Here is a 15455-nt window from a genome sequence, read left to right on the forward strand (position 1 = left end):
CACTTGATATAAACCCTGTGGCAATTTGAAGTGTTTTTAAGTGAAGGAGTGAACGGGCACCAAGCCCCAGTGCCCCATCACTGCAACCACCCCTCGCATCCAGCTGGTTAGGCAGGCTGGTGGAGGAGCTTGTGCAGTTCAGCCTGTGCTGCTTCTATAAATAGTCCTTGGGTTGGGGCTTTTCATTAGGAATGGAACTCACATACTTATGTGCAAGTCCTAACTAGAATGTTGTACTTCCAATTGAAAACATGGTGCGAGCAATGCAAGCAGCAATGTAAAAGGCAGGCTTGTCTTCAGTGTCTTATTCCTCTGAATTACAGCTACTTGCATGCTCTTTCATCCAGCTCTGGCTACAGAACCAGGCTCTTCACGAGGGAAGTGTGCAATGGTTGAAGCTTTCACTCTAGCACAGTGTATTTACCCAAGTGTCCCTCAACCTGAGCAGTGTGGGGTGCAGGCACAGGGCAAGAACACCCCACAGAATTTCTCCATTCCATAGCTACCAAGTCAACAGGTATTGATGTGGGACCACTGGTGGCTGTGCCTGCCTGCGGGTGTGACTGTTCAATACAGCCTTGCTAGCAACAGGGCAGCTGGGAACCAAGCTAACGCAACAAGAGGGACTCCTAGACACGCTGTCATCCTTCTGTGCTTCTTATGATGGCAAAAAACCCCAAATGTAAGTGGTAAAGCCCAAGAAACAGATACTCCTTAAGGAAATGTGCAATCTGGGGGGGGAAGCTGCTGTGCTGCTCAAGCTGGCAGCTGCCGCCCTCCTGTGGCAAACATAAAGCTTCACCCAAAGATATGTTGAAGCATTTCTATTTTGTTGTGCTGCTATAAGTCTTTAAGCCTTTGCAAAAGCAGGAATAATATATCAATAATGCCCGGTTGCCCATATAGGCTTCACTGTCCATTATGCGTTTTGCTCACTGGGTGGTGATGGGAGTAACTTAGCATGGTTTAATACTTGACAGTTTGTTTTTAGCTATGCTCAATGGAAAACCTGCTCCAAGTTTTGGAAAGAGAAGCATCCTGTGAACAAGCAGGGCTTCCAGCCTGCCTTGCCCTAGCGCTGCAGAATCATAGTACCCTGGCATCAAACAGTGATACGGTGTACGTTTATTTAAGAACAGTTTTAATCTCAGGAATCGAAATCACAACTTTGAACTGTGTGCATGATCTCGGCTGGTTCTTCACTACTACAGAAGTGGCCTGGAGAAGCTTATACCTAATACCCAGTAACAGATGAAAACTATGATTCAGTTAAAAACCGTCTTCTGCTTTCCCCCCCACCCCAGACAACGTTTTCACAAGCAGCACAAGACCTGTTGCAGTTCTCAGCACACCATCGGATGTCCATAACAGGTAATGGGTTTGGTTGTACTTCTGAGGAAACCTGTCAGTTTTTAGCACAGCTTTTTTACCTTTCCCATCCACTGTTTTAGGTCAGGAAGTTTTGCTGTCAGCACCTGTATGATGTGGGAATTAAAGCAGCAAATGTGGTTAAAAAGAGAAAGTATGGAGCCTGGGAAAGCTTAGTCTGCCTCAAAGTTAAGCCTGTGTTTATGCAGGGTTAAGCCCAGCGGAAATGGTGTGTTAGTGTTGCTATTGTGCTAAAGAAACAGGAGTAGCATTCATTCCAAGGGGATTTCTTGTTTCATTAGTTAGGACCTGCTTTATTCTCTCTAGGAAATACTCGGCCAGACCAAGCTGTATCTCGAGCAGTGGCAACGCATGCAGAGCAATGACTTGGTTTTCAGTTCAATACGTTCCAGGGCAACAGTTGAGTTTGTTTGAAAAGTATGTGTCATACCACAAAAAACACCTCTAAGGATTCTGTGGAATCTGCCTCGGTGATTATGGGAACGCTTGGTCCCCTCAGTCACCGGCACAAGGAGTCACGAGTGTGTAAGGAGTTATCATTTATCACTAAGCAGAGCCTGTTTATAGGAGCAAGCAAATGAAAACTGAAGTCATTAATCCAGTTTTTCCCTTAAATTAACTTTTGTTCACAGGTCTTATCTCTGAGTAAGTTGTCTTCAGCACAGAGGAGATGAAACATGGTGTCAAACAGCCTTAGCAGCTAACTTCTCTTGGCTTTCAGCATGCTACAGTAGTGGCCCTTTGAGCTGCTAAGCCAATGCTGATCACAGGTCCCAGTATTTCAGCCTGTCATGCACTGTCACAAAGGTGTGTAACTACAGGGCTACAGCTGGGATCCTGATCATACACAGCTCCTCACACCAAGCACTGGTATTCCAATAACAGTGCTCACCACAGGATCCACACTAGCAGATATTGATGACCAACCTCTAAAACACACACTGCGTTAAGGACAAGTGTCTTTCAATGCCAACACATCTTCCCATTTAATTGGAAAACCTGAATTACATAGCAAAGAACTTTGCTCAAGGACGATGCTCCTGCCCTTGTTGTTTTAATCTTCCCACCCCAATACTTCTATAAACTCCATGGATGGTCTGGAGAACTGAGGGAGGAATTGAGAGCCTTCGTTTCTAATTATACCCAATTCCCTGTCTTCCCAAGCCTCCTCTGTGCCTGAAGTCAATTTTTCTCTGGATAAAATACTGAAGTCTCATCACAGGTGAAGCAAGCTCCCGAGGAGAGGGTAAAGCTTGGCTTGTAACTAACTTATGCCTAACTCAAAATTACTACAGGAGCCTTCTTAGTCACAAGCTTCAAGGCAGACAACAGCCCCTACCCTGAGCTCCAGTTCACACCCCCTTGACTTCAGCAGAATCAAAGTAGTGCCAGGAAGGAATCTGGACCATGAGTTTATAAAACTATTCTTTTACACAGTTGACTCCAGAAGCTTCAGCAGTCGGTATGGGGACAGTGTGATGTAAAACCTGATGATCCCATCCAACTGTAGTGAGCAAGGCATCGTCTGAAGGAGACCATGATAAGCCTTTGACAAAGTCTTGATGAGAACGGCTTCTGAACCTGCGAAACATGAACACTCCATCAGCCATAAAGCACTGTCACTAAGAGGGTTAGGGGCTTGTGCAATGCTTAACTGCTAGTTTGGTGGGATGATGCTCGCCTGTTTCAAGAGCATCTTCATCTTCCACCCAGCATATGGATAATAATTAACTTAAGGAGAAGTTAACAAGACAAATAGCCACAGTAATGAATACATTCTGCCTAGTACTTACACCTCTGAGAGGTCTGAATCAAGAACAGCTACTGAACAGTCTTCACTGATTGAAGCCAGTAAGGGTGAACTAGAGGAGAGGGATGAGACCACAGTTAGAACAAGCAAATACAGGAAAGCTTCTCAGGGACAGACTTGTGAAGAGCACGCTTGTTATGGTGCTAAATCTTACAGAATGTTTTCATCATCATATGGCAAGCACACTAAGCAAGAATATTAGCGTCAGAAAGCAAGTAATCCTTCAAGCCATGGTGACTGTAATTAGAAAGATCCCCATAGGGAGTGGGTCAGTAATTCTGACTGCTGCAGGAGTGTTCTCATGTATGTTGACACATCTCTTTTCAAAAGGCAACTACAATGTCTGGCTTACTTTGTTCTTCTCTATTGATTTCTCAAGGGAAAGACAAAAACTGGTGGTTTTAAAATAGGTTTCAAAACAAATAAGGCTCCCAAGTGTATGCAGTCACACATCCTATGTCAGTAGATCAGACTGTACCTATGTGTAGAAAATGCAAACCCCGTGATATTTCGGGCATGCACAGTGGAGCTGAGGGCAGAATCAGGGTTCTTTGTGTCTACGAGTGCAACTGTTCCATTTTCATCACCTTCAAGAGAGGAAAAGAGAACCAAGTTATTAGCAAAATTGTCACATGAAAAGAAAGACCTTGATTTGTCTGGTGCAAGTCAAGTAGGGAGATTGCTTCTTACCCAGAGCAAAGATGTCACTTTTGTGTGGATGCCACATGACTGAGGTAGGGAGGTGATTACAGGCACTGCAAACTGCGAGTAAATAAATTGGGATGTGTGTGAACAGAGGCAGCACAAAGATACTCCTACACTACCTCATTTAGCACTGCTACTGCACTGAAACAAACACTTTAAAGCTTGCTGCACTTGCGTGGTGCTAGATGGCTTTAGGTTGTAATAGGCTTTTCCAGGCAAATGCCACATTGCTAGGTTTGAAGTCAGGCATGAAATGACTTATTTCCTCTAACAAAAACTCATACACAGAGCAGTGACTGCAGGCAGAAACGTACCAATTCGAGTAGCTGGTTTGGGGCATCTGGTGTCCCAGAGTAAAGTTCTGTTGTCCTATAAAGCCAAAGTGAATGAGAAAGATTTTACAATCCCTTTGTGGCAGGGGGTAGACATAAACTCAGATTCAGTGCAGAACTGCTACTGAGCCACGTTCCAAACCACACCACCACTTCCAAAAGGATGCTGCCATTAACTTCAAGCTAGCTCCTCCAGTGATCCCCAGGAGCTCCCACATTTTAATACAAACCTGGAGAAATCAGCCTGGTGAGCTGATTGTCAGCTCATTGACTAGAACACTGAGATAACACAGGTATGCAGCTTGTGACACAATAGGCGGTTTCTTGGGACGTGCATTTAACTGCAACTAAAGTTAAATCTTACTTTTATCAGGTAGATTTAGACAGAGAGTGAGCTTTACCTCTGCACAGGACAGGAACACGGTGTCCTTACCAGGACAGGAAGCCACACATGTCACCGCATCGGAGTGAGCTACCAAAATCACAAAGAATAGAGAGCCTCAAAGATTGTACCCAGCTTTCCCACATACTCCCCCGGACCTCTGAAAGCACGGCACCACAATAAAGACCAGCTTATGCCTAAACACAGGGTAACTTCTGCTCGGCAACAACCGACTGCTTCCCACCAAACTGATGAACTGCCAAATCCAACCTGAGCTGCTGCAAAGTCCCTGTAAGCTGCATAAGCTTGAGGAAGCCCCCTCAGATGAGGTCAGTTGCAAAGTGGGGAGAGGATCAATCAAAGCTCAGTCTCTGCTGTCAGCAGACAGCACAATACAACCTCTCCAGAGATCAGCATCTGGAATGGGCTGTTCAACCCAGATACAGGCTAGGATACACACCAGCACAAGCAAGATTTCAGTCCAGAGGAAGCACTCTATGCTAAGAGATACAAGGCAAACTAAGCCTTACAGCATTCATTCTATGGGGAAAACGAACAAGAGACAAAGAAACAAATCTGTGCCAGAGACTTGGCAGACTGGCAAGCATTAGATCACAAGCCCCAAGTGAGACAGGCAGGAAGAAGCTCAGCCTGCAGCAACCAGCAGGCTGGTGGCACTCACCTCTGTAGGAGTGCAGCACCGTCTGCTGCGGGAGGTCCCAGACCTTCACGCTGTGGACAAGAGCAAGCACTCAGCACCCAGCGCCGGCCCTCGGCGTGGGGCAGGCGGGCTGGGGACACTCACCAGAAGTCCCTGCCACCGCTGACAACGTGGGTGCTGCCGGCCAGGACGGCCACCGTCATCACGATGTCATCGTGCTCGTATTTACAGAACTTGTTGACGATGAGGGTTTCCTTCTCATCCAGCTCCCAGAGCTCCACGGCGCCTATGGGGAGGGACCCAGCTCAGCGAGAAGGGAATCAGCTTAGGATGGAGGACGGGGGGAGTACAACCCGGGATGCCGGGTGCTTACCGGAGTCGGAGGCCACCAGGATGCCCCTGTCAGCCACCCAGCACAGGTCGGCGACACCCGCTTCGGTCTGGACGCCGGCGGTGCAGAAACCCTCGCTGGGGGCACGGCGCGGGTCGGCGAACACCCAGAGGGAACCGGCCCAGCAGCGGCCGTTCAGCCCCGAGGCGCCCAGCAACAGGGCCCCGTCTGGGAGAGAGGCAAAGGAAGTGGGGAAGGACGAGGGCAAGGACCCGCTCAGCGCCTGCCGCCGCTCCTCGGGGGACCGAGCGGTTCCCCCCGCCCCGACCCCGCTGCCCATCCCCGGGCCGCGGCCCCGCTACCTGCGCGGTAGTGCGCGCCCTCCAGGTGCCGCTCCATGCAGGCGGGCGCGTTGGGAGGGATGTTCCACTCGGGGCCGGCCGCTGCCTCCGCATCCTCCTCCTCTTCCTCACCCGCCGGGGGTTGCTCGGGCGGCGGCTCCTCCATGGCGTGACCGGGATCGGGAGCGGGATCGGGAGCAGGACCGGGATCGGGATCGGAGCCGAGCGGCGCCCCCACGTGCTCCCGCGCCGCGCGCGCCGCCGCCTCCTCCTCTCGCGAGAAACCTCGTTCCTCCCGTTCCGTCTCGCGAGGCTGTTGCCGCCGCCATCTTGTCGCTGAGGCGGCCGGCGGTCACCGGGAGGGGTCGGAGCGGGTTAAGTGTTTGTGTGCCCGGTGCTGGTCGCTATGCTGTCCCGCCTCGTCCTCCGCGCCGGTGAGCTGGGCAGGAGCGCTCTCCCCAGGGGGTGAGGGCGGCGGGCTGGGCTGAGGGGGAGCATCCTGCATGAGCTTTCTCCTGACCCGCTTCTCTGTCCTTCTTCCCCCCTCAGCTCCGGCCGCGCTGAGGAGCCTGCCGCCTCCCGTCACCGTGGGGTGAGTACCGGGGGCTGGGCGGCAGGAGGGCCGCGTTGAGGGCTTTGACCTCTGAGTGAGGCCTAACGGCGCTTCTGGTGCGCTGCGCGGCCCAGCCTCACTGCCGGCCCCTTGAGGCGTTGGCAGGCTGGGGAGGACGGGGAGCGCCTCGGAAACCGCCGCTCGTTGGGTTTAAATAACGTTAGCTTGGGGCTTTCACTTTATTTTTCTAATTATTGTCGGAGATTTAATAACTTGTTAACGGTGGGAAGGAGCCTCTGGAGGTTATGTAATCCCACCCACTTCCTCAAAGGAGGCGTGTCTGGTGGATGCTTCCCTGTTTTATGGGAGATGTGCTTGACCCGCACCTAAGGGTAGTGGTTTTAGTAGACTCATAGAATTCGCTTAGAAAAGACCGTAATATCATCCAGTTCTACCCCATGCCACAGGCAGGGACACCTTCCACTGGAGCAGCTTGCTCCAAGCCCCTGTGTCCAACCTGGCCTTGAGCACTGCCAGGGATGGGGCAGCCACAGCTTCTCTGGGCACCCTGTGCCAGCGCCTCAGCACCCTCACAGGGAAGTTCTACTTCTTTATACCCAACGTAAATCTCCCCTGTTTAAACTTAAACCCATCGCCCCTTGTCCTGTCAATTCAGTCCCTAATGGAGAATCCCTCTCCAGCATCTCTGTAGCCTCCTTCAGGCACTGGAAGCTGCTCTGAGGTCTCCACACAGATTCTCTTCCTGTTGGGAAGGTGGGGTCTCATGAGAGCAGAGTAGAGGGGTAGAATAGCCTCCTTTGAGTTTTTGCTTTGTTTGTTTTATAAAGCAGGACGCTTAATAGGAATTTCTTAATTACTTACAGTGTATTGCATGCCACAAGACCACTGCATACAAGTAAACAGCACTTGGCTCCTTTGCCACCTCTGCCTGAGAAAGGAGGAGAAGTACGCCATGGTTTGATCCCTGAGGAGTTTTTCCAGTTCCTGTATCCTAAAACAGGAGTTACAGGTGAATGTGTATTTTATTACAAATGGTGTGTTTAGTTAGGCTCATTTAGTTCTGTTCACCACTACTGCTTGCTGAAAAGGTAAAAGCATAAGCAAAAGGAGGTTGGGAGGAATTAGACAATACAGCACTTGGTGGGTATCCTTTTACCACTGTTGGTGGTATCGTGTTTCTGCTTTTCCTGATAGTAAAAGAGAGTTCTTCATGAGCTTCTAGTAAGTAGCTACCTCTGCAATGAGCCTCTTTATGCTTTGTACAAATGATGCTGCTTTATTTTTTCTTCAGGGCCTTACATGTTTGGAACTGGTCTCATACTGTACTTTCTTTCGAAGGAAATCTATGTAGTGAACCATGAGACAATTGCAGCTGCCTCCATATTATCAGTCCTCATTTATGGTATAAAGAAATATGGGCCTGATGTAGCAGCTTTTGCTGACAAACTTAATGAGGTAACAAACCAAACCATAATCTAACTGTAGTAGTTACTAACTATTCTACGTTATCTGCTTGAAGATTTGGATGTCTACTGTGTCCAGGCTGTTGTAAATATCTGAGTAATGTTGCTTAAATAAGGCATGGTTTAGATCTTATATTGGTGGTGGTACTTCAGAAATGAAACACCTCATACCAGCAGGAATGACTTGTGAACTCTGGTTTGGCCAACTTGCCATCCTTTAACCTCAACCCTGGCACAGTTCTTCAGACATTCCTCAAATCTTAATGAATTACAGTCAGGTGTTTTCTTGCAGCATACTTTCTTCCTGAGGCATGGCTTTTGTTTGTTCTTTTCAGGAGAAACTTGCTAAAGCTCAAGCTGTGAAAAATGAATCTATTGAAGCTCTCGAGGCTGCCATTGAACAGGAGAAGAAGGAGCAGTGGCGTGTTGAAGGCCGCAGTTACCTCTTTGACGCGAAGCGGGTACGCAGCTCCATCCCTATTGCTCACTTCCTCTGCAGTCTCTGCTGCATAATCTGTGTGCCTCCTAATTCACTACCAAGTAATGAACCATTTGCTCTTGGTGTGTTGCAGATAGGGCCCATTCCACTGCCAGATCCAGCAGCTTTTGCTATAGGATGTGTTCTGCTGCTGTTTTGTGTCCTTGCCAAACATTAACCCTTTGATTTTGTCATCTTTGTCTAGAATAATATTGCAATGTTGCTGGAAGCTAATTATCGAGAGAGATTACTGACAGTGTACAACGAAGTAAAGAAAAGGCTGGACTATCAAGTGGCTATGCAGAATTTAAAGCGTCAGAAAGAACAAGATCACATGATTCAGTGGGTGGAGAAAAGCGTTGTTCAGAGCATCACACCTCAGCAGGTACTTGCTTGGTTTTAATCTGCTTTACTTTTTGATCTGTACGAATATTTGCTCTCCTGTGATTTTGGCTTAAGCCAGCAGATGATGGGTCATCTTTGGGTGACTTCCAGACAAGGCTGCAACACACTCCTGCTGCTGAGTATGATCTGCAAAGCTCAGTTACTCGGTATCAGGGGCTTGTGTTGCTGGTGATTTAATCTGGTGTGTGGTGGTGGTACATCATAGAGCTAGGCTTGTGATAAGATGTATAGCTAATGGGGAACTTGCATGCCATATTCTCTCTATAAGACTATGGCAGCTTAAGATCTGCAGATGGGCTCTAGATGAGCTTGCTTCTAAGGAATGAAGCAGAGAACAAAAGACAGAAAACGTGTTCCTAGCACTGCCTGAAGATGTTTTAATGCAGGTCACTGATTGGATTTGAATCTGACTTCAGGAGTTACAGCTGCATATCCCTGCTGATCTGTAACCCATTTTGTGGTTCTAAAAAGGAGTATTTAAAGTGCATTAGTATGAATATTTTACTTGTTTAAATGTCTTTCATGAAGTCTGTCTCCTGAAAGCTGTTTTCTTTTCCTTTGCAGCAGAAGGAGAGTATTGCAAAATGCATTTTGGACTTGAAGGCATTATCGAAGACTGCCCAGGCAACAGCATAACCACATCCAATCCCACTGACGTGTCTTTTACTGTTGAAAACTGTACAATCCTAAAGTATCATTAAACAAACAAACAAAATCCTCTGCTGTCTTTTACTAACAGTAGCAACTTTTTTAAGTAGTTGGATTGGTCACATAAATCACTACAGTTAGTTCATCATGGGCGATTATTCAGCCAGTAGGTGCAGTTTGGTTTGGTTCCCTTTTTGTTCATGACCACTTCCAGAGATCAGACACAGAACTTCACAGTGAAAAATTCAGGTTCTAATACAGTGATCGGTTTTTGTTGTAGAATTCGGTGTGAGAGTGACATGTAGATACCTACTGAAATTGTAAACATGCTCTAAAATCAGATGAGCACCCATGCTCGCGTTCACCTGAGCTGATACTTGGTGGTACTCTGAACAAATGTCCTTTTAAAAATGATCTGAAAAACTCCCAAACCACTTTCCTAACAAGGCTTCAAGCAGTAACCAAAGTGTCTTTCTGTTCTGTAGAAGAGAGGATGTAGCTGGCAGGAAATGCGTCAAAAGCAACGGGAAGACTTTGCTTCAGTTGAAATCCCCAGTATGAGAGTGAAAATGGTGATGTGGATAAGTTTATTCTAGAGTGTGGTTGTTTTCTTTTTTCCTGGAAAAACACGGGAAATAGTTCAGTGTGTATTATACAGCCTAAGCCTTTCAGGTTTTTTCCCTGAAGGATTTTGTTACAATTCAAACATCCCAGATGAGGAGAGCATTTACCTGTGTGCAGTGTTAGCCCTTCTGTGCTGGGAAGTGATTTCTGTAGTAAATAATCTTTAAGCAAACTAGGGTGTGCTTACAATACCACTTGGATGAATTGGTTGTGCAGTGGGGAAGTGCTTGTTTTTAGTGGAGTTGGTAAAATAGGAGGGTTTTTTACACTTTTCAGTGCAACATTTCAGCAAAAAAGGTATTATTGAGAGGTAAGAATCGAACTTGAAGCGGATTTTTTTTTTGATGGACGCTTCCTCAGAATGCAGATGTTTTTCAGTTTCCTGAGGTTTTTAAAATAAAAAAAAAGGTGAAGTTGCTCCACTTCCGCATTTGTGTAACCCCAGCTGTTAATGGCACTTGGGTTTTCCCTAGTTGGACTGATTCTTCTCACAAAGCAAGTGGTTTATCTGCAGTGGCAACACCTCGTGACTCTTCAACCTGCAGGTGGGCAGCCGGTCCATGGTGCTAGGTAAGGTGGAGCTGTGTCACATCTTGGCCTTCCTTTAATTACTGGGAAACAACATGCTTTTGGAGTTGGGGTAGGAAACCGAGGGCTTGTAATGGTTTGACTCTTGGGCAATGAGGGCAGCAAGGGGCATTCAGAGAATAGGATGTCTGCTTTTGCTCTGTTATCAGTGATACTCTCCCTGTTACTCACAGTGTACTTTGCAAGGCTTGTAGTGACTAGTACTAGAGGAGGAACTTTGTAGTAGACTTGTACTTCCCTATCTTTACATTTCCACCCCAAGTTTAAGAAGAAAGTTACTGTTCATTCCTTGTTGGAGAAGGTCTGTGTGGTTTTTTGAAAGCTGCTGCTCATTCTGAAAGTTCACTTCTAACTGCTGCAGAAATAATGTGAGTGCTCTAGTTATTAAGTATACTCCAATCTTTGAAAGAAACCAGCCTGTTCATTGGGGTATAACGAACATGCACGTGTGCTTGGGAGCAAGGTGTTGGAAAGGAGGATTCACACTGAGGTTCCTGGGTTTGTGCCGGTTGAAGATGCCCGAAAGATTGATTAAAGACTATTAAAGTGTGAGTTAGAAGAGGGTGACAGGCTTGTTTTGCTCTAGTATATGTATATAAATATAATTTTTCTCCCTTCCTTTTAGCTTCCCTTACTGTTTGTTAGTGTTTGGAGAGAATGGGAGGGAGAGCCTCAAAAGTAAATGCAGGTATTTCCTTCTTTGAGGAGTTTTCTTACATGCAGTATCCTTGCTTAAGATGATACCATTCTGACTGAGAAGAGCTGCTGGGAGGTGGCTTAGCAGGAGGTGTATGTGTCTGGGGAATAAATTGCATTGATGCCAAAGGCCTCTGTGAGGCAGTAAGAGTATAAATAACTCATTTTTTCTGTCTGCTGTTTCCACTTTCAGCCCTCTGATAGATAAATGTTACAGAAATGATGAGTACTATGCAGTTCTTGCTTGTACTGTCACTGGAGAAATTAACACACTTTAAAACCAGGTTTTCATTACTGTTCTTTTCACTTCCAGTTACACCAGAACCCATTTCCACCACTGTTACTGTACGTACCACTGTATACACCTCTGCAGCTGACTTCAAAGGTTCGGAAGTCAAATGCAAGCTTGATAAGTAAATGTTCCACCTTTTATTTCCTGTTTTCAAACACAGAGACTGCAGACTCCCTCTGTAAAGGAGGAGCTACATGCAATGTGTCTCACGTCTTGGGGTTTTAAACGGTTGCACAGAATTTCCAGTCTGTGCAGTGTATTTTTAATTCATAGTGATGCTTAATGTAGATATGAATCTTTTAATCTCATGGGGCTGGGATAAATGATATATTACATTCCAGTTTTATGAACTGGGAATTCTGACACTATTTTCTGTGTATCAACAGCCATGAAACACTCTACATATCACTAGCCTTTATCTCTGGTGTCCTGGTGACTGTTCTGGTTTTTGCAGTCATCCACCTCTTCAGAAAAAGTAAGTGACACAGCAGAGGAAATGACAGCAGCGTGATGATCCAGACCTGGTGGCAGAGGAGCGCTTAGTAGCTTGTGCTACACATCTCAACACAGATGGTGTGAAGTTTCTACACTCTTTGGGCAGCATCTTGCAGCTTCAGGGTTTCAAAGTAACTTCTAGGAAGGTTACTTTGAAAGAGGCTCAAATTATGTCTTCCTTGAATAATTAATGTAGTAGTGAACTGGTCATTCCTGGCAGTAACCTCCCGTGAATCATCCCAAGGGCTCTTTACATGGAAGAATTAACTTTTGCACTGATGAGCTGTGGATATTTGGTGGTGGTTTTGGGGGCTGTGGGTTTTTAGGTTGGGTTTTATGTTCCTAACACTGGCCACACAGTGTGTTCTCACCACATCCATCAGTCACTTTTATGCCACTTTCAGCAGGCAGGGGTCAGGCTGCCAAACTTCACTTTGCAGTGAGAGTCTGTGATGGGTTTCACAAGCTATGTCTAAGCCACACATTCTGGAGCTGCTCTGTCACCCCACTCTAAAGCCTGTCTTGCACTCTGTCTGCAGCCACTGCAGACAGCTGAGGCTGGTGTCCTTCTCCCTAGAGTATAAGAGATCCCACCAAACCTTACAAGATCAAGTTCCCCTCCCAGCAGTGACTGAGGAATCTGCTAAGAACATCCAGGTAAAGGTCACAACTATTTCTAATGTTACATGTGAAGACTTCAGATTCTTGATAAATAAATATTAATTGGGAGAAGAGAAAAGGGGTTTGCTTTTGCAAGACTCGAATGTTAGTTGACAGTTCTTTTGACTAAGGAAAAGTTTTCTGTTGTGCATCCTGTTCAGCCAGTTTAAGAGTAGTCCAGGGAGTTCCTTGAGGAGGTGCCTGGACAGTAAGAGGAAAGATACTCCTCTGTTATCACAGGGCTCAAATGCCATTCTCCCTACATATTTCAAGTATCTGGGGCTTAACTAAATCACTACCTGGGCAGATCATAGAATCATAGAATAGCTTGAGTTGAAAAGGACTTTGAGATCATCCAGTTCCAACCCCCCTGCCATGGGCAGGGATGCCTCACACTAGACCATGTTACCCAGGGCCATGTCCAACCAACCAGGTCAGGGGGAAATCTTTTCAAAGGCAAGTATTTCTGCAGTTTTCTTCCATGCTAATGATTTTTTGGGAGCCCATAATGCAGAGCTGACCAGGATGCTGAGCTAGACTAACTGGTCTTATCCGGCATATGTAGGGACAGACTGACTGCTAGTGGTGTGTCGCATTGAGGACAAATTAAAAGCAGGAAATCCATACCGAGATGCTTGCACACTCTCTAATGTCTGTGGCTTCTTTCACATCCCCAGAGTGAGGTTGCCTATGCCTCTGTGGTCTTCCAGCAGAGTGGGGCACCAGCAGCTGTGTGATGATGGAGCTTCTACTGAAATGAAGACACCTGCACTTTCTGAACATCAGATGCTGCCAGAACATTCTATCAAGGCCTATACTGCTCTGGGAAATACCAGCACTGCCATATGTCTAACATCAGCTCATTTTATAGTTACCAGGGGAAACTAATGTCTCCTATTCCAAACTTCTTTGTGGTTGTGGACAAATTGCTTTTTATACCCTATTTCCCAATCTGTAGAAATCTCACTGCACTTGTAAAGTTCCCATTTATGTCTTTCCTGTTGCTTCGAATGACCAAAAAGGTTTGAAAATGGAAACGTTACTCTGTGTCCATTCATGTCTGTGCCCTTTTCTGTCACCAACTACGTTTTCCTTGGCTTTTAATTGCCAAGTGAGTTATTTTCTGCTTCCTGAAGCTGTGATAACAAAATGTTTGTATGCAAATATCTGTTTCCCCGTTGGCTCATGTAAAAAGAAATGCACCCAGTGTGACAGTCCATTTCTGAAAATGTTAATTCATGCGTTATTATTACCCAGTGTTCTAAATATACTGTAGAAAGTGAAAATTCCCCTTTCATAAACTGGGGAACAAGTTGACACTAGTGACTCAATCTTAGCAGGGCCACAGAGAAGCTTCTCTGCATGTTCCTATGTGCCTGCAGGTGGGAGGTTTGTTGTCTAAGTACAATGATCTCCATCAGTTGTTTAATACTTCTCCTGCAAGGCTGAAACAGAGCGAAGCTTCCTGCTGCCTCAGCCCTGTGCGCTTCAGACGCTGCCTTGTTTCTGGTCACCAGAGTGTCAGATTCTTGCCGTTATTCCTCTTTTCTGGAAGGGCTATTGTGAACCCCTCTCAAGGGGAATTTTTTGGCCAGGACAAGTGCTTTGGGTCCTACTGCCTCCTGTGAAGCAAGTCCAACATATGAGAAGCTTCAAACAAGTGAGGCCGCCTGATGGCAGCACGAAGCCGCAATGGGCAGATGGATTTCCCTCATCACTCGATTGGTGTCTTTCCAACAAGCAGTGAGAGCAGCTGCTCCACCTCTGCCCTGCTGGCCTTTGGGGCTGCAGAAGCTGGTGGAAGTGAAGGGGCCCATTGAAACACAGGTTCACAAGCACCGTCACATTCTGAACTGTGGTGTGAGAGGTGTGCTGACCATTCTACAGGACCAGGAGCAGGACTCTGAGCAAATGAGAAGTAAGATGGTCTGAAAATTTACCAGGCTTGCACTAATGTTTCTTCACCACAGCAAGAGGAATGCTCTTTTCCGGTGTTAGATACTGTTAGATTTTGTTAGAAGTGCAAGAAAAGGTGACTTCCTATTGAGAGCAGTTAGCATGTTGGGTTTTTCAAGTAGATGTTTCCTCACCATGAATTGTACTGACACCACAACCATCTCATGTACTTTGTGACATGGCACCAACCACAGTGCAGCAATTTTGTGTGCCTACCTAGAGCCATTGGAGATGGAGGGTGACAGAGACTTCAGTTTGTTGTGTGGCTGCTAGCAAGCCCCAGGTTCGCTCCAGAGCATCCTTCTGCTAATCTCTTTCCCATGCCAAGAGCCTTGTCCAGTCATACACAACTTTTACCAGTAGCCATCAGGCAACTGTTTTATGGACGGATAGAGGAATTTGGGACATTGGCATCTGCTAATCAGAATAGAGGAGGGTTTGTGTGTCCTTTGTTTTGCTATTCAGGCTCAGATTTAGTCTAAATTGACATAGAAGACAAAGGGTGTAAGAATAGGCAGGACGTGCCTGGGTTCTGAGTTGCTGCATTACCAATAACAAAGAACATATTTATCCTATTTTTCAGTAGACCAAACTAATCCTTGTGCAACAAAAATCAAAACAACAC

At 46.4% G+C, this 15455-nt stretch overlaps 2 protein-coding genes across 2 annotated transcripts; one reads left to right on the forward strand and one right to left on the reverse strand.

The window, feature by feature from the left end:
- Window positions 1-1654: 1654 nt before the first annotated feature.
- On the reverse strand, window positions 1655-6202 carry WDR77 (WD repeat domain 77). The gene is made up of 10 exons (XM_061362908.1): window positions 5973-6202; window positions 5653-5838; window positions 5424-5565; window positions 5301-5350; window positions 4638-4708; window positions 4219-4273; window positions 3890-3961; window positions 3678-3786; window positions 3183-3251; window positions 1655-2970 (listed from the first exon to the last, which is right to left on the reverse strand). Exons 1-10 carry the CDS (start codon window positions 6115-6117, stop codon window positions 2811-2813), a joined length of 1059 nt encoding a protein of 352 aa, XP_061218892.1. The 5' UTR covers window positions 6118-6202; the 3' UTR covers window positions 1655-2810.
- A 46-nt stretch (window positions 6203-6248) lies between these two features.
- On the forward strand, window positions 6249-9586 carry ATP5PB (ATP synthase peripheral stalk-membrane subunit b). The gene is made up of 7 exons (XM_061362911.1): window positions 6249-6385; window positions 6501-6543; window positions 7389-7534; window positions 7817-7980; window positions 8324-8449; window positions 8672-8851; window positions 9436-9586. The coding sequence occupies exons 1-7, from the start codon at window positions 6358-6360 to the stop codon at window positions 9505-9507; spliced, it is 759 nt and encodes a 252-aa protein (XP_061218895.1). The 5' UTR covers window positions 6249-6357; the 3' UTR covers window positions 9508-9586.
- Window positions 9587-15455: the final 5869 nt, after the last annotated feature.

Source organism: Neopsephotus bourkii, unplaced genomic scaffold (genome assembly GCF_033783945.1).
Source record: "Neopsephotus bourkii isolate Nb327-2 ecotype Australia unplaced genomic scaffold, CSIRO-AGI_Nbou_v1 NB_1139, whole genome shotgun sequence".
Taxonomy (NCBI): Eukaryota; Metazoa; Chordata; class Aves; order Psittaciformes; family Psittacidae; genus Neopsephotus; species Neopsephotus bourkii.

Coding starts and splice junctions, on each gene's coding strand:
- WDR77 (XM_061362908.1), bottom strand. CDS start 6,117: ATGGAGGAGCCGCCGCCCGAGCAACCCCCGGCGGGTGAGGAAGAGGAG. Junction 5,839..5,972: donor GGGCGCGCACTACCGCGCAG/GTAGCGGGGCCG, acceptor CCTCTCTCCCAG/ACGGGGCCCTGTTGCTGGGC. Junction 4,274..4,637: donor TGTTCCTGTCCTGTGCAGAG/GTAAAGCTCACT, acceptor TTGGCTTTATAG/GACAACAGAACTTTACTCTG.
- ATP5PB (XM_061362911.1), top strand. CDS start 6,358: ATGCTGTCCCGCCTCGTCCTCCGCGCCG. Junction 6,386..6,500: donor CCGCCTCGTCCTCCGCGCCG/GTGAGCTGGGCA, acceptor TTCCCCCCTCAG/CTCCGGCCGCGCTGAGGAGC. Junction 7,981..8,323: donor TTGCTGACAAACTTAATGAG/GTAACAAACCAA, acceptor TGTTCTTTTCAG/GAGAAACTTGCTAAAGCTCA.